The sequence below is a fragment of the Lissotriton vulgaris genome, chromosome 12 (genome assembly GCF_964263255.1).
Source record: "Lissotriton vulgaris chromosome 12, aLisVul1.2, whole genome shotgun sequence".
NCBI classification, from domain to species: domain Eukaryota; kingdom Metazoa; phylum Chordata; class Amphibia; order Caudata; family Salamandridae; genus Lissotriton; species Lissotriton vulgaris.
The window spans coordinates 734,979,438-735,005,715 of NC_141700.1; the positions used below are offsets into that span (position 1 = coordinate 734,979,438).

The window sequence follows — 26,278 nt, forward strand, 5'->3', positions numbered from 1 at the left end:
AAGAGAGTGAGAAAGGAGAAGAGGCCACAAGAGAAACAAGTGGTAGAGACAGTGAGATAAAGACAGGGAAATAGGGACAGGGGGCGTCAGAGGAGGTGGAGGGGAAAGAACACAGGACAAGGGGTAGAGATGGTGTGTGTGAGAGAGAAAGGAGGCAGAGAGATGTAGAGACATGGCTCAGTGATCGTCAGGCACCGAGAAGAAATAGAGGCATGTCTTAAAAAAAAGAGAGTGATGAAAGAGGAACGGGCCAGAGAGGGAGAGAGCGAAAACAATCTACAGAGAGGAGGAGGAATGGAAAGTGAGAGGAGCCAGGCGTGAGGGAAGGGCACGGAGAAGTGTGGGAGACGGAAAAAGACTGCGCAGCGAGGGATAAGTTGGAGAAGAGGAGGGGAACCGAGGGAGGAAGAAAGAGGAGAAAAGCTGACACCGTAGAGAAATACAGGCGGAGCAGGGAGAGAGAAGGGGAGGGGTATGTAGCGAGAGAGAAGGGGGTGTGACAGGGTGAATGAGATCAAAGACTAAGAAGAAGATGCGAAAGATACTGGGCTATTAGAGGGCCGGGGAAAGGCGGAGAGAACACGGAGAAAGCGAGAAAGGAGAAAGTTGTGGAGCACGACGCGCGGTACAGAGAGAGAGTAACAGATCGTGAGGGAATTTATGGCTGAGACACACGGAGCGAACTAAGCACGCAGGAGCGCGCGAAGCCAACGAGAGAGCTACAAATACACAGGGAGTAAAGTATGGGCGCGTGGAGGGAGCCTGCGAGGAAGAAGAGGAGGTGAAGGGCAAACGAGGGGTGACGAGATGCACAGAGACAGGCGCCGAGAGAAACAGTGAGGTAGAAGCCGAAGTGAGCTGGAGTGACCTAAAAGGAACAGAAGGCTGGAGGCCAATGAAAGAGAGACAGACCACGAGACAGGTGAGACTACAAATAAGATGAGAGGATACAGCAGCAGTGGAGACATCCAGAACACGCCTTGAGGAGACCGCAGAGAGCCCCGGCGTGGTGGAGAAGAGAGTCAGCAGGAACTAGAGTGGAGTTAATACCTGACAGGAGGTGTTGGGTGTCTCATGTTTCGCGACACTGGATATGCTGCCATGTGCGCTTCGGCCAACAGGTGTGCCTGGGATGGGCCAAGGCACGCGCGAAGGGAGGAGCCCGCTTAGTGCACACAGCAGAATAAAGACCATTGCCTGAGGTGGGACAGGTGCTGGGGAGAGGCAGGTGTGGCTGCTCCCGGAGAAAAATACAATCGATTGGACCGGTTCATCGTTCAAACTGGAATAACAAGTCCAAGAAGTGGTCACGCAAGGACAGCAAAGCATTGGATCTGGGACCACCCCTAGACAAGCCCAATGGGTGATCATTGAAGGATAGCAAACTGTTTAATCTTGGACGATAAGTCGACACGTCCAAGACGTGGTCACCCAAAGGACTACAAATCGTTTGACCTTGGACGAGGCTTCGACAAGTCCAAGACGTGGTTGACCAAGGTCAGTAAATTGGTTGATCTGGGACAACCCCTTGACTGCTCTAAAAGGTGTATTGATTTTTCAGAACAAGTAATTGATCTTTATGGAATGACGTCCTGACAGGTCCTAGAAGTGGTCGCTCAGCAACAGCAAACCATTTGAACTCAGACCAACCCTGGACAAATCCAAGAACTGATCATTCAAGGAAAGCTCATCACTTCATCTGGATCAGTGCCCCAATAATTCCAAGCAGTGGCTCCCCAAAAACAACAAATCATTTGACCTTTGACGGCGCTTTGAATACTCGAGGCTGATAAATCATTTGATCTGTGACGCCTATGCATGTTCAGTAATTTATTGCTCAAGGACATTGGAAAGGTTGATCTGGGATCGACACTTTGAGACGATACCTCGACGAGTTTAAGAAGTTATCGGTCTATGACAAACATTTGATTGATCTGGGATGATGTCTCAAGATGTCTAAGAAAGCACACTGATTGATCAAGAACAAGTAATCAATCATCAGTTGACCTTGGTTAGATCCTTGACAAGTCCAAGAAGACGTATTGGTTTTCCTTGGATACGCCTTTGGACGGCCTGGGATGGTCCCCTGAAAAGAAGTGGTTGTTGAAGGACAACATAGTGTTTCATCTGGGAGTATGCTGAACCAGTCCCAGGAAACATATTGGTCACTCCAGGATTCTTCATTCTTTGATATGTATTGTCTCTAGACCACACCAGGAAGATGTGTTAGTCGGGTAAGGAAAAGGCATTGTTTGATCTGGGTCGATGCATTGACCACTCCAGGAAGACATTTTGGTAATTACAGGGTAACACATCAGTTTATGGGGACAGAGTTTTGATCAGCTGAGGGTATATCTTTTTGACCTCTCCTGGGCAACACATTTGGACGCTCTCAAACAACGCAATGGACTTTAGCATACAACGCATTGGTCATTTTTATATATCTAGTTTGGCACACTAACATAAGACATCAAACGCTTTCACACAGCGTGTCAAAGAAGAGACAGGAGCAGTGGGAGGAAGCACATGGAATCCAACCAAGTCAAAGACATTGCAATATTATAAACAGAAGGGGTTTGCAAAACTCAGCTCCAAAGAAGAGGTCAGAAGAAGACATATCCAGTGCCATATTGGGGACCAAGAGAACCTTTCCACCCTATCTGTTCACTCTTCACCGGTGCTTGGACTCTCCTCTCCTGTTTTATATACATTGACTTTTATTGCTAGATAAGTTTGGGTTCCTTTTCTGTGTTTTGTGCACATATATCTGTCCCAATACGACTGTGCTTGTTTTTCGTTTTTTTGGTGCCATGTTCGCCGGTTCATCCCGTGGGTCATCGAGCCGAGCGGGGAAGTACAGTGTTGAGGAGCTCTATGGTCTGACCTCGTCCAAAAAGCCAAGAGGAGGAGGAGGACGACTGGAGGTGAAGCGCAAGAGCCAGCAAATAAACGCAGAGAGGCGCGAGGAGAATGGCGGTATTGGGGCCGGCAACCTCTTCAGTGCGGCACGGAAGTTGATGGACCGCCGCAAATTGGAGATATACCTGCAGCAGGCTGGCCTGTCCTTCGAGGAGACCGTGGCAGAGCAGACTGGTATGGTGTACAGGTGAGCATCTGGGGCCCACCATTCTGGGAGGAATAAGATACAACTTGGAAACCAAGGCAACCGGCTTTAGGGACATTAACAATGTTTCCTCTATTATGGAGTTGCTCAAATGTTTGTGTGGTCTGCTTTGCATGTGATGGATTCTGTTGCAGCCCTACCGTCAGCGATACTGATGTCTGTTTGACCCAACTGTATGTTTTAGCTAGAAGCATCTTCTTCAGATAGTCCTATAGTAATATAGTAGTAAGACCCTATAGGGGGGGCAGGGGGGGGAAGCATTGGCTCGCGGCTATTTGTCCATTTTCCATTGTTGCTTCTTCTTCTCGTCATTCCTTTCGGCATTCCCCATTCCCCCTTACAGACTGTCGGATTGTCTTTTCGCTCCCCTGGTGGCGTGGAGAGAGAGGTGTAGAGATATAGAGAGTAAAGAGAGAAAGAGGCACAGTGTGTTACAGAGTAGGTGATCCGTGTGGTCTGTGTAGTGCTTCCTTGTCTGGGCTCTGGGCTTCCTTCCCGGTTGTCCCCCTAACGTTCAGGGTGGCTTGTGTGAGGACAGGTAGTTGTCCAGCGCGAGCCACATTTCACTTTTCTTCCCTGAGTTCAATAAAAAATTACTGAAAAAAAAAAATGTTAACACAGAATAAAGACGCTGAATACTAAAAACCAAAAAAAAAATATATATATATATATCTCGTATCGGTGTAAGTCTTGAGCAACAGCGTGTCCTGAAAGAGGGAGTCCCAGGATGACGTACTCCTTCTGGGCTCTATGTGTTTGCCTACACTGTACACCTATTGCCATGTTTACAACACGCCTGCCTGCTACTACTGAGCACATGAGCAGGGCTGTATGCATTGATCCATGAATAGACAAATCCAGTCACTTGTTCATAATATCCATAAGACTCTGTATGAAAAAGAATTGAGATGATTTTCATATTTGTTGATCGTTCTGGAAACCAAAATGAGCTTCACTGTTAATGTGTTGGTGGGCTCAGCCCTGCGCATGATACACATATTGAAGCATTTACAGACTTCATGCTTCCCACTGTATAAAGAACTTGATACAAAGAGTGTGATGTTTGCAACATGGTCATGGGCATCACTGCAACAAAGGGTAGCTTCAGAGAGAGTCTCACGTACCTAACAAAGGTTGTGCTTGTACCCTAAGGTGGAGTCATAAATGTGTGGTTTTCTGTCCTCAGATATAGTCTTTTGTATATCATGAGTGTGGGCTGTCATGGCCTCCGATGGAGTCTCGGGTATATTAGTAAGGTGGGTGGTATAACCTCACGCGTACTCTTGTGTACGTCATGAGTGTGGGGTATTGAAGCCTCATATGGAGGTTCTTGTACTTCATGAGTGTTGTGGCTGTTACTTCAGGTGGAGGTTTGTATACATAATGCATGTGTTGTGTTCTGTCCTGAGTCAGAGACTGGTTTACACAATGAGGTTTAAATGTTGTATCCCCAGACACAGGTCTTTATACTTCATGAGGGGGGGGGGGGTGTTGTAGATTCTGATGAAGTTTTGTGTGCAACATGTGTGGTTGTGTAACCTCAGATGGATTCTCATGAATACCCTCAGTGTGGAGATTTGCAGCCTCAGATGGAGTTTTGTGTGCATCATGAGTGTGAGATTTTGTAGCCTCAGACCAGTCCTGGTGCGTATCACAAGGACTGTTGATTCAGAAAAAGTCCCATTAACATCACACTAGTGGGCGTTGCCACCTCTGAAGGAGTCTCTTGTACTTCATGAGGGTTGGGTGTTGTAACCTCAGATGAACCTTATCTTAAGTGTAAATGACACTTAACCTTAGCGCACTGTTGCTCAAGCGCTAAACGCGCTCCAAATTAAACATACACTCTTTTGCTGTTTCAAAATTATTTTTAGTTTTTTAACAGTAGTTTCCAAAGATTACAAATAAACACAATTTGTTCTCATTGTATAACAAACACAATATGCAATATTCAACAGAACATCAAAATCAGTTTCTTTTCATCTCTGTATGCCCAATGCATTTCGAGCTGTAGGCAGCTCTTCGTCGGGGGCCTGTAAATAAACAATGCAGAAAGCAATACTGTCACTCAGCAGTCTTAGAAGCACAGAAAATAATAAAATAGAGCTCCAGAAAAAGACAAAGAAAACCCTTCACCATCACCTAGGTGCACTAGTGCAAAAACGCTAAAAAACCACTTACTCCAGTCGCGCTCCTCAAGAGCTAAATCCTTCTGTAAACACAAAAACCAGAATATGTCCTCTCAACTCAGGTTTCTACCAGAGTAACAAAACAAATACTAACTCACAATAATCAGTCCGGTGGACTGAAGCAACAGGTTACCTTATCTTCAATTCAATGAATCAAAAGATGCTGACTGCTCCGTGTTATGGTTTTCACCTGCAAGAAGTCACAAAGAAACGCCATATGTGTAAAACGGGCGTCTAACTAACCCTGACTGATGTAACTAACACCGCTGCAATCACGCAGCTCGCTCACCTCGATCAATTTGTGTACTATTGACGTCAAGTCATTGTACACTTCAATTCCCCACCTCGCTGGGTTGGAAGCCGTAGAATGGGCTTTGCTACAACAGAATGCTGTAAGAGCTAACAAAGTGTTTATTTTGGAGTTACTACATTTTTGTTTACATCACAGCTATTTCAAATGGTCTTCTGATTTTTTCCTTCAACAACATGGAACATCCATGGGATTTGCCGGGGCCCCGGCATATGCCAATACCTTCATGGCAAAATTTGAGGCAGATCATATGTACAACAACAAAAATTGGAACGACCATGCAACTTTATATAGGAGGTTCATTGATGACATTTTCCTGATATGGTCAGGAACTAGACAAAACTTGGAATCAGAGATAGAAAGGCTAAACTCATGCTCCGAACACATTGAATTCACGCATGCCATAAGCGAAAAAGAACTTCCTTTCTTGGATGTACTAGTTAAAATTGATGAACAACAAAGGAGGAGCGCGACTGGAGTAAGTGGTTTTTTAGCGTTTTTGCACTAGTGCACCTAGGTGATGGTGAAGGGTTTTCTTTGTCTTTTTCTGGAGCTCTATTTTATTATTTTCTGTGCTTCTAAGACTGCTGAGTGACAGTATTGCTTTCTGCATTGTTTATTTACAGGCCCCCGACGAAGAGCTGCCTACAGCTCGAAATGCATTGGGCATACAGAGATGAAAAGAAACTGATTTTGATGTTCTGTTGAATATTGCATATTGTGTTTGTTATACAATGAGAACAAATTGTGTTTATTTGTAATCTTTGGAAACTACTGTTAAAAAACTAAAAATAATTTTGAAACAGCAAAAGAGTGTATGTTTAATTTGGAGCGCGTTTAGCGCTTGAGCAACAGTGCGCTAAGGTTAAGTGTCATTTACACTTAAGATAAGGTTGTCAAAATTTCAGCACGTGTTAGGGCAGACGTGCTACCCTAGCTGCACGCTTTGAAGAAAAAGTTTGAATATTTACTTAAGTTCAACTAAGAATAATAAATAGAGTGAGTGCTCCTCTAATCCCATAAAATAAAGTAACCTCAGATGAAACCTCATGAGTGTGTACCGGTATTGTGTACAACAAGAGGATTGGGTGCTGCTGTAGTCGCAGGTACTGTCTTGCAAGCCCCTTGCGCTCTTGCAACCTCAGTTGGGGTCTTCTGTACATCATTAATTTTGGGTTTTGTATCCTCAGATGGAGTCTTGTGTACATTATGGGGTCTTGTGTAGAGTGTTGAAGCCTCACATGGAGTCTTGCAGACATGAGTGTGGTGTGCTGTAAATTCAGACCGTGTGTAGTGTACATTATAAGTGTGGGTTGTTGTAACCTCAGATTGAGTCTCATGTTTACACTGATTGTGGGGATTTGTATCCTCACATGGAGTATTAAAGACATCATGCGTGTGGGTTGGTGTAAACTGAGATGGAGTTTTCTATACATCATGAGTGTGGTGTAATGTAACTTCGATGGAGTCTTGTAGACATCAGGAATGTGTTGTGCTGTAACTTGAGATGGAATCTTGTGCATATCATAAGTATGGGTTTGTGTACCCTAAGACAGAGTCTTAAGCACATCATAAGTGTGGGTTGACGTAACCTCAGAAAGACCTTTGTGTACACCATGAGTGTGGATTGATGTAATTAGAGATAGAGTTTTGTGTACATTGGAAGGTTTTGTAGCCCTAGATAAAGTCTGCTGTTTAAAACAAAGGCATTTTACTCAGAAAGAGTCCCTTTAATTGGAGGTGGGTGGTGTAACCTGTGCTGCAGTCTCTGGCATCCATGAGGGAGGGGTGCTGTAACCTCAGATGAGGTCTTGTGAGTGTGTACTGCTCTTTCACTAGCTCAATGATTGTATACACCATGAGGGTTGAGTGAAGGCTCTTCCAACCTCGGATAGTGTGTTATGTACACCATTATTGTTGGGTGTTGTAACCTTAGTTGGAGTCTTGGGTACATTATGAGTGTAGGGTACTGTAACCTCAGATGGTGTATTGTGTGATTAATGAGTGTATAATGTTATAGCCTGACATGGAGTCTTGTTGACATCACAAGTGTTGTGTGTGGTAACCTCGATGGAATATGTGTACATCATGCATGTGGTAACCTTGGAATGGGTCCCATGTACATCTAGAGCATAGGATGGTGTAGTTTCAAATGGAATCTTTTGTAAATCAGGAGGGTGTAATTTAGAAACCTCAGCCTGGGTCTTGTGTACATCATGGATGTCGGATAATGTAGCCTCAGCACTGTGTACATCTTAGAGTATGTCTTGTAGTAGTCTTGATCCAGTCACACATGAATAATGAGTGAAGACTGCTGTAGGCTTAGACATGGTCTTGTATAAATCATGAGTGTGGGTTTGTGTAATCTTGGAGTGTCCTATGGAATCTCCTGAGCATCATGAGTGTGGCGTGTTGTAGCCTCAGAAGGCATATTATTTACGTCATGAATTTAGAGTATTGTAGTTTGTGAAATCTTGTGTCCATCATGAGTGTAGAGTGTGATGCTCATGAACATCATGAGTGTGGGGCGCTGTAACCTCAGATGGAGATTTGTGTACCTCATGAATGTGTGGCTTAACCTCAGATGTAGTCTTGTGACATTCAAGAATGCGAGATGTTGCAGCCTCCGATGTAATCCCCTGTACATTCTGAATGCAGGGTGTTGTAACCTCAGATGGAGCCACGCATAAATAATACGTGTGGACTGTTGTAGCCTTGAACACAGTATTGTATTCTTCCTCAGTGTGGGATGATGTAATTCAGATGGAGTCCCACGTACGTCATGAGTGTGGGATGTTGCAGCCCCATACGGAGTATTGTGTAGAATTTTTAAGTGTGCATATTGTAGCCTCAGAAGGCGGAACAGTAACCTCATACGGAGTCTTGTTTACATCATGAGCGTAGGGTGTTGTAATTTTAAATCACATTTTATGTACGCCATGAAGTATTGGTCGTAGTAACCTCAGATGGAGTCTTATGTACATCATGGGCGTGGAGTGTTGCAGCCTCAAACTGACTCTCGTACTTCATGAATGTGGGATTTTGTAAACTCAGATGAAGTTCTGTGAACATCATGAGGGTGGATATTAAAGGCTAAATGGTATTCTCATGTGGGTATTTCAACCTGAGCACATGTATGTAACTAGCGTACAGTATTTTAATGGGAGCAAGTTCTGTTGAAATATGTACAAGATCTGAGCTTATGGCCAAATACCAGCCACTTAGACCTTATACCTCAAGAGAGTGTTGATCGTCCTAACTGGAAAACGCAAGAACTCACACAATTGTTGATTGGGGCACTTCAGAGATATCAGTGTCTGAGTAACAACCAAACATGGCTCATTCCACTTTTCCTTATAAATATGATGGTTGGAGTCAAATGTGGCTGATATAGGTTTGCTTTGCAAATGGTATCTGGTGTACTCAGTAGCAAAGTACAGTACATGACTATCGTTGTTGTAGGTGTTCACACAGAGCGCGGCCTTGGCCAGCATGATTTTGGCTTTAAGATTTATTTGGACAGGTTAGTTTTGCCAACATTGTTATGCTCTCAGTGGGATCGCTTGGTCTATCTCTGCCGGTGTTGAGCTGGCCTTTCAGGCAGCCTCTTCCAGTTGGGCCAGCTTGAAAGGGCTGATGTGTGCTGGCCAGTGTTCAAGTTGTAAAAGAAAAAGTGCTGGATCCCAAAGTTTTGCTCGAGGTGGTCACGGTCGAAGGTCGGGTGCCAAATACCACGAGCACATAGTCTTGATTCAATCTCATGCTTCATTAATCCACCACCAGACAATTCCTGACCCTTTATTTCTCTCTTGCAGGTTGTTTTTGTCCGCGCTTTCTCCTTCTGCCACAGGTTTTCTGTCTTTCGCTTCCTCCATCTTCCCCCCTTGCCTGATTCAAAGGCTGGTGAGAAAAAGCAAGTGCCAGTCCCCAAAAAATGAGTGTCGGTGGGTCCCACGTGCAACCACTTCCTCAAATTAAGCACTGGAGCTGAATCATTTTTTTTTGGTCCAGTCAATGCCAATTAATGGAACCAAAGAAAAAAGGTTCCGCAAACTGATCCTTTCAAACTGCCTGACTCTTGGAAAGGCAAGTCCCACTCTGTCCTCGCTGCGTGCTGCAGGCCCACCCCATGCCACAGCTGCGAGCCAGACATGGACATTTCTCTCCCTCCTCCTCGCGCCGCAGCACTGAGTTTTGGCCGCGGGCGCCATCTTTCCTTCCTTGATATCCATAATAGGCCGCGACAGCTGCTTCGCCTCCTTCCGGCTCTTCTATCGGAAACGTCAGCCAAACATGCAATCTTTTCCGCTCGAGAGGCGATCTGATGAAGGTTGACCCCACTGCCTTTCCCTCCCCGGCCCGCAAATCACAGAATCAAAACATTTGCAAGATGGCCGGGCACAATCCCCTCTAAGTGATCCACGCGCCTAAATCCGCTCCCAAACCGCTTACAGCCGGAAGTAAGCCTGCTTCCAAACCCCGCGCCGATTATCATTAATGATAATAAAGGCTAACACTCGGCGTGCTGGGCAGACCAGCGTTATGCTGTCTTATCTACCCGGGAGGGGGGTCTCTGCTGCGTGGGCACCTGTGCAAATACCTCACGGGAAGGCATGAGGTTTTCTGATTTCGCAGGAGAAAGTTTTCCAGTCATTGTGGTGGCCTTTATTTGTTTTAGGGAAGTTCGTCCTGCTATAAATACTACACCAGTTCTGTGTCTCTGGGAAGCTGGTAATGGAACATTGCAGTGCTTGCTACTTGCACTGTAATGTTTGTATTCTACCTGTTCTGTGCGCGAGGGAAGCTTGCCCTGCTAGTCCCACTGCACCTGTGTGTATTCTACCTGTTCTGTGCACGAGGGAAGCTTGCCCTGCTAGTCCCACTGCACCTGTGTGTATTCTACCTGTTCTGTGCGCGAGGGAAGCTTGCCCTGCTAGTCCCACTGCACCTGTGTGTATTCTACCTGTTCTGTGCGCGAGGGAAGCTTGCCCTGCTAGTCCCACTGCACCTGTGTGTATTCTACCTGTTCTGTCCGCGAGGGAAGCTTGCCCTGCTAGTCCTACTGCACCTGTGTGCATTCTACCTGTTCAGTGCGCGAGGGTAGCTTGCCCTGCTAGTCCTACTGTACCTGTGTGCATTCTACCGGTTCTGTCCGCGAGGGAAGCTTGCCCTGCTAGTCCTACTGCACCTGTGTGCATTCTACCTGTTCAGTGCGCGAGGGTAGCTTGCCCTACTAGTCCTACTGCACCTGTGTGCATTCTACCTGTTCAGTGCGCGAGGGTAGCTTGCCCTACTAGTCCTACTGCACCTGTGTGCATTCTACCTGTTCTGTCCACGAGGGCAGTGGCGTCACTGGGGTTGGTGTCACCCGGTGCGGGTAACTCATGGTGTCACCCCCTCACGACTTACCGCATGGACTACCTCTGTCGGAAATGTACGGTGCTAGGTACTGTCTTACTCCCTCTAGCTCCCTCTTTCTGTATAGCTCCCTCTCTCTGTCTTACTCCCTCTAGCTCCCTCTCTCTCTGTCTTACTCCCTCTAGCTCCCTCCCTCTCTGCCTTACGCCCTCTAGCTCCCTCTCTCTCTGTCTTACTCCCTCTAGCTCCCTCGCTCTGTCTTGCTCCCTCTCTCCCTCTCTTACTCCTTCTAGCTCCCTCTCTCTCTGTCTTACTCCCTCTTGCTCCCTCTCTCTCTGTCTTACTCTCTCTAGCTCCCACTCTCTCTCTTACTCCCTCTAGCCCCCGCTCTCTCTCTTACTCCCTCTAGCTCCCTCTCTCTCTCTTACTCCCTCTAGCTCCCTCTCTCTCTGTCTTGCTCCCTCTAGCTCCCTCTCTCTGCCTTACTCCCTCTAGCTTCCTCTCTCTCTGTCTTACTCCCTCTAGCCCCCTCTTTCTTACTCCCTCTAGCTCCCTCTCTCTCTCTCTTACTCCCTCTAGCCCCCCTCTCTCTGTCTTGCTCCCTATAGCTCCTTCTCTCTCTGTCTTATTCCCTCTAGCTCCCTCTCTCTTACTCCCTCTAGCTCCCTCTCTGTCTTGCTCCCTCTAGCTCCCTCTCTATCTGTCTTGCTCCGCCTAGCTCCCTCTCTCTCGGTCTTACTCCCTCTAGCTCCCTCTCTCTCCGGTTTGGTCCCTCTAGCTCCCTCTCTCTCTCTGTCTTACTCCCTCTAGCTCCCTCTCTCTGTCTAGCTCCCTCTAGCTCCCTCTCTCTTGCTCCCTCTAGCTCCCTCTGTCTCCCTCTCTCTCGGTCTTACTCCCTCTAGCTCCCTCTCTCTCTCTGTCTTACTCCCTCTAGCTCCCTCTCTCTCTGTCGTACTCCCTCTAGCTCCTCGCTCTGTCTTCCACCCTCTAGCTCCCTCTCTCTCTCTTACTCCCTCTAGCTCCCTCTCTCTCTGTCTTACTCCCTTTCGCTCCCTCTCTCTCTCTCTTACTCCCTCTAGCTCCCTCTCTCTGTCTAGCTCCCTCTCTCTGTCTTGCTCCCCCTAGCCCCCTCTGACTCCCTCTCTCTCTGTCTTACTCCCTCTAGCTCCCTCTCTCTGTCTAGCTCCCTCTAGCTCCCTCTCTCTCTGTCTTACTCCCTCTAGCTCCCTCTCTCTGTCTAGCTCCCTCGAGCTCCCTCTCTCTTTGTCTTACTCCCTCTAGCTCCCTCTGTCTCCCTCTGTCTCTATCTTACTCCCTCTAGCTCCCTCTCTCTCTGTCTTACTCCCTCTAGCGCCCTCTCTCTCTGTCTTGCTCCCTCTACCTCCATCACTCTTATTCCCTCTAGCTCCCTCTGTCTCTGTCTAGCTCCCTCTCTCTCTCTCTGTCGTACTCCCTCTAGCTCCCTCTGTCTCCCTCTCTCTCTGTCTTACTCCCTCTAGCTCCCTCTCTCTCTGTCTTACTCCCTCTAGCGCCCTCTCTCTCTGTCTTGCTCCCTCTACCTCCATCACTCTTATTCCCTCTAGCTCCCTCTCTCTCTGTCTTGCTCCCTCTCTCTCTATCTTGCTCCCTCTAGCTCCCTCTCTCTCTATCATACTCCCTCTAGCTCCCTCTCTCTGTCTAGCTCCCTCTCTCTCTCTCTCTGTCTTACTTCCTCTAGCTACCTCTGTCTCCCTCTCTCTGTCTTACTCCCTCTAGCTCCCTCTCTCTCTGTCTTTCTCACTCTAGCTCCCTCTCTCTCTGTCTTTCTCACTCTAACTCTCTCTCTCTCTGTCTTCTTACCCCCTCTCTCTCGCACATTAAACCCACACTCTGCCGCTTTCATGTGGTTTCTCTTTTAAAGCTTTTCAAGATGCAAAAAGAAATCTGTGTACAAGGCACCAGCGAGTTTGTAGACGTGAGAATGTTACGATATGTAACAGCTAAAGTAAAAGCTAATTTCCAAGCGGTTAATACCCCCCCCCTCCCCGCCCCCCCCTCTTTAGCACTGTGTCTTTTTCCATATAAATGTCGGGGGCCCCTCATTACTACACTTTTCAAACGTTATCTAATGAGAACATTTTAATTCGAATAGGTGGGAAAATATCTCGGTTCGCTTTTGTTTTTAAAGCGGATCGAGTCTCTCCGAGGCCTTCGGGTGCGGTGCAGGGGGTGCCATGTACAGAGGCCTGCTGGGGGGGCAACCAGATGGTGTCACCCCCATGTGAGGGTGTCACCCGGTGCGGTCCGCACCCCCCTAGTGACACCACTGCACGAGGGAACCTTGCCCTGCTAGTCCTACTGCACCTGTGTGTATTCTACCTGTTCTGTCCGCGAGGGAAGCTTGCCCTGCTAGTCCTACTGCACCTGTGTGTATTCTACCTGTTCTGTGCGCGAGGGAAGCTTGCCCTGCTAGTCCCACTGCACCTGTTTGTATTCTACCTGTTCAGTGCGCGAGTGAAGCTTGCCCTGCTAGTCCTACTGCACCTGTGTGCATTCTACCTGTTCTGTCCGCGAGGGAAGCTTGCCCTGCTAGTCCTACTGCACCTGTGTGCATTCTACCTGTTCAGTGCGCGAGGGTAGCTTGCCCTACTAGTCCTACTGCACCTGTGTGCATTCTACCTGTTCAGTGCGCGAGGGTAGCTTGCCCTACTAGTCCTACTGCACCTGTGTGCATTCTACCTGTTCTGTCCACGAGGGAAGCTTGCCCTGCTAGTCCTACTGCACCTGTGTGTATTCTACCTGTTCTGTCCGCGAGGGAAGCTTGCCCTGCTAGTCCTACTGCACCTGTGTGCATTCTACCTGTTCAGTGCGCGAGGGAAGCTTGCCCTACTAGTCCTACTGCACCTGTGTGTATTCTACCGGTTCTGTCCGCGAGGGAAGCTTGCCCTGCTAGTCCTACTGCACCTGTGTGCATTCTACCTGTTCAGTGCGCGAGGGTAGCTTGCCCTACTAGTCCTACTGCACCTGTGTGCATTCTACCTGTTCAGTGCGCGAGGGTAGCTTGCCCTACTAGTCCTACTGCCCCTGTGTGCATTCTACCTGTTCAGTGCGCGAGGGTAGCTTGCCCTACTAGTCCTACTGCACCTGTGTGCATTCTACCTGTTCTGTCCACGAGGGAAGCTTGCCCTGCTAGTCCTACTGCACCTGTGTGTATTCTACCTGTTCTGTCCGCGAGGGAAGCTTGCCCTGCTAGTCCTACTGCACCTGTGTGCATTCTACCTGTTCAGTGCGCGAGGGAAGCTTGCCCTACTAGTCCTACTGCACGTGTGTGCATTCTACCGGTTCTGTCCGCGAGGGAAGCTTGCCCTGCTAGTCCTACTGCACCTGTGTGCATTCTACCTGTTCAGTGCGCGAGGGTAGCTTGCCCTACTAGTCCTACTGCACCTGTGTGCATTCTACCTGTTCAGTGCGCGAGGGTAGCTTGCCCTACTAGTCCTACTGCACCTGTGTGCATTTTACCTGTTCTGTCCACGAGGGAACCTTGCCCTGCTAGTCCTACTGCACCTGTGTGTATTCTACCTGTTCTGTCCACGAGGGAAGCTTGCCCTGCTAGTCCTACTGCACCTGTGTGTATTCTACCTGTTCTGTGCGCGAGGGAAGCTTGCCCTGCTAGTCCCACTGCACCTGTTTGTATTCTACCTGTTCAGTGCGCGAGTGAAGCTTGCCCTGCTAGTCCTACTGCACCTGTGTGCATTCTACCTGTTCTGTCCGCGAGGAAAGCTTGCCCTGCTAGTCCTACTGCACCTGTGTGCATTCTACCTGTTCAGTGCGCGAGGGTAGCTTGCCCTACTAGTCCTACTGCACCTGTGTGCATTCTACCTGTTCAGTGCGCGAGGGTAGCTTGCCCTACTAGTCCTACTGCACCTGTGTGCATTCTACCTGTTCTGTCCACGAGGGAAGCTTGCCCTGCTAGTCCTACTGCACCTGTGTGTATTCTACCTGTTCTGTCCGCGAGGGAAGCTTGCCCTGCTAGTCCTATTGCACCTGTGTGCATTCTACCTGTTCAGTGCGCGAGGGTAGCTTGCCCTAATAGTCCTACTGCACCTGTGTGTATTCTACCTGTTCTGTGTGAGGGAAGCTTGCCCTACTAGTCCTACTGCACCTGTGTGTATTCTACCTGTTCTGTGCGCGAGGGAAGCTTGCCCTGCTAGTCCTACTGCACCTGTGTGTATTCTACCTGTTCTGTGCCCGAGGGACACTTGCCCTACTAGTCCTACTGTACCTGTGTGTATTCTACCTGTTCTGTGCGCGAGGGAAGCTTGCCCTGCTAGTCCTACTGCACCTGTGTGTATTCTACCTGTTCTGTGCCCGAGAGACACTTGCCCTGCTAGTCCTACTGTACCTGTGTGTATTCTACCTGCTCTGTGCACGAGGGAAGCTTGCCCTGCTAGTCCCACTGCACCTGTTTGTATTCTACCTGTTCAGTGCGCGAGGGTAGCTTGCCCTACTAGTCCCACTGCACCTGTTTGTATTCTACCTGTTCAGTGCGCGAGTGAAGCTTGCCCTGCTAGTCCTACTGCACCTGTGTGCATTCTACCTGTTCTGTCCGCGAGGGAAGCTTGCCCTGCTAGTCCTACTGCACCTGTGTGCATTCTACCTGTTCAGTGCGCGAGGGTAGCTTGCCCTACTAGTCCTACTGCACCTGTGTGCATTCTACCTGTTCAGTGCGCGAGGGTAGCTTGCCCTACTAGTCCTACTGTACCTGTGTGTATTCTACCTGTTCTGTGTGAGGGAAGCTTGCCCTGCTAGTCCTACTGCACCTGTGTGTATTCTACCTGTTCTGTGCGCGAGGGAAGCTTGCCCTGCTAGTCCTACTGCACCTGTGTGTATTCTACCTGTTCTGTGCCCGAGGGACACTTGCCCTACTAGTCCTACTGTACCTGTGTGTATTCTACCTGTTCTGTGCACGAGGGAAGCTTGCCCTGCTAGTCCTACTGCACCTGTGTGTATTCTACCTGTTCTGTGCCCGAGGGACACTTGCCCTACTAGTCCTACTGCACCTGTGTGTATTCTACCTGTTCTGTGCCCGAGGGACACTTGCCCTACTAGTCCTACTGTACCTGTGTGTATTCTACCTGTTCTGTGCGTGAGGGAAGCTTGCCCTGCTAGTCCTACTGTACCTGTGTGTATTCTACCTGCTCTGTGCACGAGGGAAGCTTGCCCTGCTAGTCCTACTGTACCTGTGTGTATTCTACCTGCTCTGTGCACGAGGGAAGCTTGCCCTACTAGTCCTACTGCACCTGTGTGTATTCTACCTGTTCTGTGCGCGAGGGAAGCTTGCCCTGCTAGTCCTACTGTACCTGTGTGTATTCTACCTGCTCTGTGCACGAGGGAAGCTTGCCCTGCTAGTCCTACTGTACCTGTGTGTATTCTACCTGCTCTGTGCACGAGGGAAGCTTGCCCTGCTAGTCCTACTGCACCTGTGTGCATTCTACCTGTTCAGTGCGCGAGGGTAGCTTGCCCTACTAGTCCTACTGCACCTGTGTGTATTCTACCTGTTCTGTGTGAGGGAAGCTTGCCCTACTAGTCCTACTGCACCTGTGTGTATTCTACCTGTTCTGTGCCCGAGGGACACTTGCCCTACTAGTCCTACTGTACCTGTGTGTATTCTACCTGTTCTGTGCACGAGGGAAGCTTGCCCTGCTAGTCCTACTGTACCTGTGTGTATTCTACCTGCTCTGTGCACGAGGGAGGCTTGCCCTGCTAGTCCTACTGTACCTGTGTGTATTCTACCTGCTCTGTGCACGAGGGAAGCTTGCCCTGCTAGTCCTACTGCACCTGTGTGTATTCTACCTGTTCTGTGCGCGAGGGAAGCTTGCCCTGCTAGTCCTACTGTACCTGTGTGTATTCTACCTGCTCTGTGCACGAGGGAAGCTTGCCCTGCTAGTCCTACTGTACCTGTGTGTATTCTACCTGCTCTGTGCACGAGGGAAGCTTGCCCTGCTAGTCCTACTGCACCTGTGTGTATTCTACCTGTTCAGTGCGCGAGGGTAGCTTGCCCTACTAGTCCTACTGCACCTGTGTGTATTCTACCTGTTCTGTGTGAGGGAAGCTTGCCCTGCTAGTCCTACTGCACCTGTGTGTATTCTACCTGTTCTGTGCGCGAGGGAAGCTTGCCCTGCTAGTCCTACTGTACCTGTGTGTATTCTACCTGCTCTGTGCACGAGGGAAGCTGGAAGCTTGCCCTACTAGTCCTACTGTACCTGTGTGTATTCTACCTGCTCTGTGCACGAGGGAAGCTTGCCCTACTAGTCCTACTGTACCTGTGTGTATTCTACCTGCTCTGTGCACGAGGGAAGCTTGCCCTGCTATTCCTACTGTACCCGTGTGTATTCTACCTGCTCTGTCCACGAGGGAAGCTTGCCCTGCTAGTCCTACTGTACCTGTGTGTATTCTACCTGCTCTGTGCACGAGGGTAGCTTGCCCTACTAGTCCTACTGCACCTGTGTGTATTCTACCTGTTCTGTGTGAGCGAAGCTTGCCTTGCTAGTCCTACTGCACCTGTGTGTATTCTACCTGTTAAGTGCGCGAGGGTAGCTTGCCCTACTAGTCCTACTGCACCTGTGTGTATTCTACCTGTTCTGTGTGAGGGAAGCTTGCCCTGCTAGTCCTACTGTACCTGTGTGTATTCTACCTGCTCTGTGCACGAGGGAAGCTTGCCCTGCTAGTCCTACTGCACCTGTGTGCATTCTACCTGTTCAGTGCGCGAGGGTAGCTTGCCCTACTAGTCCTACTGCACCTGTGTGTATTCTACCTGTTCTGTGTGAGGGAAGCTTGCCCTACTAGTCCTACTGCACCTGTGTGCATTCTACCTGTTCTGTGCCCGAGGGACACTTGCACTACTAGTCCTACTGTACCTGTGTGTATTCTACCTGTTCTGTGCACGAGGGAAGCTTGCCCTGCTAGTCCTACTGTACCTGTGTGTATTTTACCTGCTCTGTGCACGAGGGAGGCTTGCCCTGCTAGTCCTACTGTACCTGTGTGTATTCTACCTGCTCTGTGCACGAGGGAAGCTTGCCCTGCTAGTCCTACTGCACCTGTGTGTATTCTACCTGTTCTGTGCGCGAGGGAAGCTTGCCCTGCTAGTCCTACTGTACCTGTGTGTATTCTACCTGCTCTGTGCACGAGGGAAGCTTGCCCTGCTAGTCCTACTGTACCTGTGTGTATTCTACCTGCTCTGTGCACGAGGGAAGCTTGCCCTGCTAGTCCTACTGCACCTGTGTGTATTCTACCTGTTCAGTGCGCGAGGGTAGCTTGCCCTACTAGTCCTACTGCACCTGTGTGTATTCTACCTGTTCTGTGTGAGGGAAGCTTGCCCTGCTAGTCCTACTGCACCTGTGTGTATTCTACCTGTTCTGTGCGCGAGGGAAGCTTGCCCTACTAGTCCTACTGCACCTGTGTGTATTCTACCTGTTCTGTGTGAGGGAAGCTTGCCCTGCTAGTCCTACTGCACCTGTGTGTATTCTACCTGTTCTGTGCGCGAGGGAAGCTTGCCCTGCTACTTGCACTGCTTCTGTTCTTTGTGTAATGTAACACTGCAGTGCTTGCTACTTGCACTGTAATGTTTGTAGTCTACCTTCTCTGTGCGTGAGGGAAGCTTGCCCTACTAGTCCTACTGTACCTGTGTGTATTCTACCTGTTCTGTGCGCGAGGGAAGCTTGCCCTGCTAGTCCTACTGTACCTGTGTGTATTCTACCTGCTCTGTGCACGAGGGAAGCTGGAAGCTTGCCCTACTAGTCCTACTGTACCTGTGTGTATTCTACCTGCTCTGTGCACGAGGGAAGCTTGCCCTACTAGTCCTACTGTACCTGTGTGTATTCTACCTGCTCTGTGCACGAGGGAAGCTTGCCCTGCTAGTCCTACTGTACCCGTGTGTATTCTACCTGCTCTGTGCACGAGGGAAGCTTGCCCTGCTAGTCCTACTGTACCTGTGTGTATTCTACCTGCTCTGTGCACGAGGGTAGCTTGCCCTACTAGTCCTACTGCACCTGTGTGTATTCTACCTGTTCTCTGTGAGCGAAGCTTGCCTTGCTAGTCCTACTGCACCTGTGTGTATTCTACCTGTTAAGTGCGCGAGGGTAGCTTGCCCTACTAGTCCTACTGCACCTGTGTGTATTCTACCTGTTCTGTGTGAGGGAAGCTTGCCATGCTAGTTCTACTGCACCTGTGTGTATTCTACCTGTTCTGTGCCCGAGGGACACTTGCCCTACTAGTCCTACTGTACCTGTGTGTATTCTACCTGTTCTGTGCGCGAGGGAAGCTTGCCCTGCTAGTCCTACTGTACCTGTGTGTATTCTACCTGCTCTGTGCACGAGGGAAGCTTGCCCTGCTAGTCCTACTGTACCTGTGTGTATTCTACCTGCTCTGTGCACGAGGGAAGCTTGCCCTGCTAGTCCTACTGTACCTGTGTGTATTCTACCTGCTCTGTGCACGAGGGAAGCTTGCCCTGCTAGTCCTACTGTACCTGTGTGTATTCTACCTGCTCTGTGCACGAGGGAAGCTTGCCCTACTAGTCCTACTGCACCTGTGTGTATTCTACCTGTTCTGTGTGAGCAAAGCTTGCCTTGCTAGTCCTACTGCACCTGTGTGTATTCTACCTGTTCAGTGCGCGAGGGTAGCTTGCCCTACTAGTCCTACTGCACCTGTGTGTATTCTACCTGTTCTGTGTGAGGGAAGCTTGCCCTGCTAGTCCTACTGCACCTGTGTGCATTCTACCTGTTCTGTGCCTGAGGGACACTTGCCCTACTAGTCCTACTGTACCTGTGTGCATTCTACCTGTTCAGTGCGCGAGGGAAGCTTGCCCTGCTAGTCCTACTGTACCTGTGTGTATTCTACCTGCTCTGTGCACGAGGGAAGCTTGCCCTGCTAGTCCTACTGTACCTGTGTGTATTCTACCTGCTCTGTGCACGAGGGAAGCTTGCCCTACTAGTCCTACTGTACCTGTGTGTATTCTACCTGTTCTGTGCGCGAGGGAAGCTTGCCCTGCTAGTCCTACTGTACCTGTGTGTATTCTACCTGCTCTGTGCACGAGGGAAGCTTGCCCTGCTAGTCCTACTGTACCCGTGTGTATTCTACCTGCTCTGTGCACGAGGGAAGCTTGCCCTGCTAGTCCTACTGTACCTGTGTGTATTCTACCTGCTCTGTGCACGAGGGTAGCTTGCCCTACTAGTCCTACTGCACCTGTGTGTATTCTACCTGTTCTGTGTGAGCGAAGCTTGCCTTGCTAGTCCTACTGCACCTGTGTGTATTCTACCTGTTCAGTGCGCGAGGGTAGCTTGCCCTACTAGTCCTACTGCACCTGTGTGTATTCTACCTGTTCTGTGTGAGGGAAGCTTGCCCTGCTAGTTCTACTGCACCTGTGTGTATTCTACCTGTTCTGTGCCCGAGGGACACTTGCCCTACTAGTCCTACTGTACCTGTGTGTATTCTACCTGTTCTGTGCGCGAGGGAAGCTTGCCCTGCTAGTCCTACTGTACCTGTGTGTATTCTACCTGCTCTGTGCACGAGGGAAGCTTGCCCTGCTAGTCCTACTGTACCTGTGTGTATTCTACCTGCTCTGTGCACGAGGGAAGCTTGCCCTGCTAGTCCTACTGTACCTGTGTGTATTCTACCTGTTCAGTGCGCGAGGGAAGCTTGCCCTACTAGTCCTACTGCACCTGTATGTATTCTACCTGTTCTGTGTGCGAGGGAAGCTTGCCCTGCTAGTCCTACTGCACCTGTGTGTATTCTACCTGTTCTGTGGGAGGGAAGCTTGCCCTGCTAGTCCTACTGCACCTGTCTGTATTCTACCTGTTCTGTGGGAGGGAAGCTTGCCCTACTAGTCCTATTGTACGTGTGTATTCTACCTGTTCAGTGCGCGAGGGTAGCTTGCCCTGCTAGTCCAACTGCACCTGTGTGTATTCTACCTGTTCTGTGTGTGAGGGAAGCTTGCCCTGCTAGTCCAACTGCACCTGTGTGTATTCTACCTGTTCTGTGGGAGGGAAGCTTGCCCTGCTAGTCCTACTGCACCTGTGTGTATTCTACCTGTTCTGTGCGCGAGGGAAGCTTGCCCTACCAGTCCTACTACACCTGTGTGTATTCTACCTGTTCTGTGCCCGAGGGACACTTGCCCTACTAGTCCTATTGTACGTGTGTGTTCTACCTGTTCTGTGCGCGAGAGAAGCTTGCCCTGCTAGTCCTACTGCACCTGTGTGTATTCTACCTGTTCAGTGCGCGAGGGTAGCTTGCCCTGCTAGTCCAACTGCACCTGTGTGTATTCTACCTGTTCTGTGCGTGAGGGAAGCTTGCCCTACTAGTCCTACTGCACCTGTGTGTATTCTACCTGTTCTGTGGGAGGGAAGCTTGCCCTGCTAGTCCTACTGCACCTGTGTGTATTCTACTTGTTCAGTGCGCGAGGGTAGCTTGCCCTGCTAGTCCAACTGCACCTGTGTGCATTCTACCTGTTCAGTGCACGAGGGAAGCTTGCCCTGCTAGTCCTACTGTACCTGTGTGTATTCTACCTGTTCTGTGCACGAGGGAAGCTTGCCCTGCTAGTCCTACTGCACCTGTGTGTATTCTACCTGTTCTGTGCGTGAGGGAAGCTTGCCCTGCTAGTCCTACTGCACCTGTGTGTATTCTACCTGTTCAGTGCACGAGGGAAGCTTGCACTGCTAGTCCTACTGTACCTGTGTGTATTCTACCTGTTCTGTGCACGAGGGAAGCTTGCCCTGCTAGTCCAACTGCACCTGTGTGTATTCTACCTGTTCTGTGCGTGAGGGAAGCTTGCCCTGCTAGTCCTACTGCACCTGTGTGTATTCTACCTGCTCTGTGCATGAGGGAAGCTTGCCCTGCTAGTCCTACTGCACCTTTGTGTATTCTACCTGTTCTGTGTGAGGGAAGCTTGCCCTACTAGTCCTACTGCACCTGTGTGTATTCTACCTGTTCTGTGTGAGGGAAGCTTGCCCTGCTAGTCCTACTGCACCTGTGTGTATTCTACTTGTTCAGTGTGCGAGGGTAGCTTGCCCTGCTAGTCCAACTGCACCTGTGTGTATTCTACCTGTTCAGTGCACGAGGGAAGCTTGCCCTGCTACTCATACTATATTCTTTGTGTAACTGAACAATTTCAGTGCTTGATACTCGTACTGTACATGTTTGTATTCTACCTGTTATGTGCGCGAGGGAAGCTTGCCCTGCTAGTCCCACTGCACCTGTGTGTATTCTACCTGTTCTGTGCGCGAGGGAAGCTTGCCCTGCTAGTCCCACTGCACCTGTGTGTATTCTACCTGTTCTGTGCGCGAGGGAAGCTTGCCCTGCTAGTCCCACTGCACCTGTGTGTATTCTACCTGTTCTGTGCGCGAGGGAAGCTTGCCCTGCTAGTCCTACTGTACCTGTGTGTATTCTACCTGTTCTGTGGGAGGGAAGCTTGCCCTGCTAGTCCTACTGCACCTGTGTGTATTCTACTTGTTCAGTGCGCGAGGGTAGCTTGCCCTGCTAGTCCAACTGCACCTGTGTGCATTCTACCTGTTCAGTGCACGAGGGAAGCTTGCCCTGCTAGTCCTACTGTACCTGTGTGTATTCTACCTGTTTTGTGCACGAGGGAAGCTTGCCCTGCTAGTCCTACTGCACCTGTGTGTATTCTACCTGTTCTGTGCGTGAGGGAAGCTTGCCCTGCTAGTCCTACTGCACCTGTGTGTATTCTACCTGTTCAGTGCACGAGGGAAGCTTGCCCTGCTAGTCCTACTGTACCTGTGTGTATTCTACCTGTTCTGTGCACGAGGGAAGCTTGCCCTGCTAGTCCAACTGCACCTGTGTGTATTCTACCTGTTCTGTGCGTGAGGGAAGCTTGCCCTGCTAGTCCTACTGCACCTGTGTGTATTCTACCTGCTCTGTGCATGAGGGAAGCTTGCCCTGCTAGTCCTACTGCACCTGTGTGTATTCTACCTGTTCTGTGTGAGGGAAGCTTGCCCTACTAGTCCTACTGCACCTGTGTGTATTCTACCTGTTCTGTGTGAGGGAAGCTTGCCCTGCTAGTCCTACTGCACCTGTGTGTATTCTACTTGTTCAGTGTGCGAGGGTAGCTTGCCCTGCTAGTCCAACTGCACTTGTGTGTATTCTACCTGTTCAGTGCACGAGGGAAGCTTGCCCTGCTACTCATACTATATTCTTTGTGTAACTGAACAATTTCAGTGCTTGATACTCGTACTGTACATGTTTGTATTCTACCTGTTATGTGCGCGAGGGAAGCTTGCTCTGCTACTCGAACTGTATCTGTTCTTGGTGTAATGGAACACTGCACTGCTTGCTACTTGCACTGTAATGTTTGTAGTCTACCTGCTCTGTGCACGAGGGAAGCTTGCCCTGCTAGTTCTACTGCAACTGTGTTTATTCTACCTGTTCTGTGCACGAGGGAAATTTGCTCTGCTAGTCCTACTGCATCTGTTCTTTGTGTAACTGAACACTACAGGGCTTGCTACTCGTACTGTACATGTTTGTATTCTACCATTTGGTTGCATGAGGGAAGCTTGCTCTTCTACTCATACTGCTTCTGTTCTTTGTGTAACGGAACACTACAGGGCTTGCTGCTCGTGCTGTACCTGTTTGTATTCTACCTGTTCTGCGCGTGAGCGAAGCTTGCGCTGCTACGTGTAACGCTTCTGTTCTTCGTGTAATGGAGCACTGCAGTGCTTGCTACTTGTACTTTACATGTTTGTATTCTACCTGTTCAGTGTGCGAGGGAAGCTTGCCCTGCTACTCATACTACATTCTTTGTGTAATGGAACACTGAAGTGTTTGCTACGTGTACTCGTTCTGCATCAGTTCTTTGTGTAACTGAACACTTCACTGTTTGCTACTCTTACTGTACAGGTTTGTAGCCTACCCGTTATGTGCGTGAGGGAAGCTTGCCCTGCTACTTGCACTGCTTCTTTGTGTAATGGAACAATGCAGTGCTTGCTACTCGTACTGTACCTGTTTGCAGTCTACCTGTTCTGTGTGAGGGAAGCTTGCGCTGCTACTCATACTGAATTCATTCTTTGTGTAATGGAACACTGCAGTGCTTACTACTAGTACTGCACCTGTGTGTATTCTACCTGTTGTGTGCATGAGGGAAGCTTGCTCTGCTACTCCTACTGCATTCCTTCTTTGTTTAATGGAATACTGCAGTGCTTGCTACTCGTACTGTACCTGTGTGTATTCTACCTGTTGTTTGCATGAGGGAAGCTTGCTCTGCTACTCATACTGCATTCATTCTTTGTGTAATGGAACACTGCAGTGCTTGCTACTCGTACTGTACCTGTGTGTATTCTACCTGTTGTTTGCATGAGGGAAGCTTGCTCTGCTACTCATACTGCATTCATTCTTTGTGTAATGGAACACTGGAGTGCTTGTTACGTGTACTCGTTCTGCCTCAGTTCTTTGTGTAACGAAACGCTGCAGTGCTTGCTATTCGTACTGTACATGTTTGTAGTCTACCTGTTAAGTGCGTGAGGGAAGCTTGCCCTGCTAGGCATATTGCGTTTGTTCTTTGTGTGGTAAAATACTGAAGTGCTTGCTACTCCCATTGAACCTCTTTGTATTCTACCTGTTTTGTGTGCAATGGAAGCTTGCTCTCTTTGCTACCCGTGCTGTACATAATCTGTGTGTAATGGCATATTTAACTATTTGCCATTCCCACTCTTCTTGTTCTGTATGTTAGAGAAGCTTGAGCTGCGTCTGTTATTGTTGTTCTCCATGAGTCGGGGACTCCTGTTCTCCTGCTGCCTACGAAGAGCCTTCTTACTGTGTGTAAGGCGTTGCGGCACTGCTACCACCTGGGCTGTTCCTGTTCTATAGATAAGTGAATAAGTTGACACCTCTGTTTCTTCTGCTGTACCTATTCTTGGGGTATGTGCCTGTACCCGGCACCACTGCTGTTAGTGACATGCCTGCTCTGTGTATGTGAGATAACTTCTACTGCAGGTGCCCCTGCTGTGCATGTCCTGTGTGTGTAGGATGTTTGCACTGTTGCTCCCCATCCTGCCTCCCTGTCTGTGTGAGGAAAGCTTGGACTGCTGCCGCATGAACTTATCCGCAGACTGCATCCCTGTTGCTGTGATTTGCCTGTTCTGTGTGTCAAAGACTATTTGAGTGTTTTTAACTGCCTCTGTGTGAAGGAAGCTTGTGCTGCAGCTGTAGGGGCCATATTGGTTTTGTGTGTGAGAGACACATACCCTGCAGCTCTAGGGAACATATCTATTCTATGTGTGAAGGAAGCTTGCACTGGAATTGTGTGGGGCATATATGTTCGGTGTGAGACGGAAGCTTGCACTGCAGCTGTATTGGTCATGTATGATCTGTGCGTGAGGGAAGCTTGCACTTTTGTCGTCAAAGTAGTCAACTTTTATAAAAATGTGTAAAGCAGGAGATTTGGTTCGAAAATTGCGAGTTTTGTCACTATTCCCCTGTTTTTTTTATGTTATAACCTGGGAACTGCCCAAGACAGAGAGAGAGAAAATCTTAAAATATCCTCAAACCTCCTAAATTTAGCCTCAACATAGGGAGTGCATTACCAAGAAGGAAGAAACAGCTAGTGCAAGAGATACACTTGCACTGTTGTACTGTGTTTGAGGTCTGCTCTGCGTATTGTGAAGCCTGCTTGGAGTTCAGCAGTGGCCTCTGCTCATGCTTGCCCTTGTGTGGGGAACACTGCACTGCTGCACTGGCTTGTGGGTAATGGAATCTTGTGTTGCCTTTGCATATTTTCTGTGTGCATGGGGGGGAGAGTTTGCTTGTTGCCTTCTGTGATTTACCTGTTCAGCTTCTAACTCTTCTTACCAGGAACTTATAGATACAGAAGGCACAGGGCCCAATATAGACTTTGCGAGGCAGCCTGGGCCCGCCAGTGGAAGCTATGACCAGACTATTTATTTATTTATTTTGATTTATTTATAAAGTTTTGTATAGCGTGAACTTGATTCTGAAGGATATCAGAGCGCTTTACAATTTGAGGCAAAGGTAACAAATCAAAACATAAGTCTAATATGGGGAATCTAATAGGCATTAGATAAGCTAATACACACATAACAGCTCAATATAAACCTGAGTGAGCGAGTGGGAATGGGCTATACGATGAAGCATAGAGAGATAAGGGAAGTACGTACAATAATCATATACAGGAATAATAACCAGTACCCTAAACAATAATCAAAACAAAAGTCAAATGTGGAGTCTAAAAGGCATTGAATCAAATGTCGAACATCTAACAGATCATTTATACACCTGGGTGAACGAAGAATGTGCTAG

At 48.9% G+C, this 26,278-nt stretch overlaps 1 protein-coding gene across 1 annotated transcript in view; it reads left to right on the forward strand.

Annotated features, from left to right (window-relative positions):
* The first annotated feature begins 2,675 nt into the window (after nucleotides 1-2,675).
* The window catches only part of KCNAB3 (potassium voltage-gated channel subfamily A regulatory beta subunit 3), a 344,630-nt gene continuing 321,027 nt past the window's right edge, over nucleotides 2,676-26,278 (forward strand). Inside the window, exon 1 of the mRNA XM_086946036.1 lies at nucleotides 2,676-3,106. Within this exon, the coding sequence (XP_086802162.1) occupies nucleotides 2,811-3,106 (296 nt within the window). The 5' untranslated portion in view covers nucleotides 2,676-2,810. The remainder of the gene's footprint in view (nucleotides 3,107-26,278) is intronic.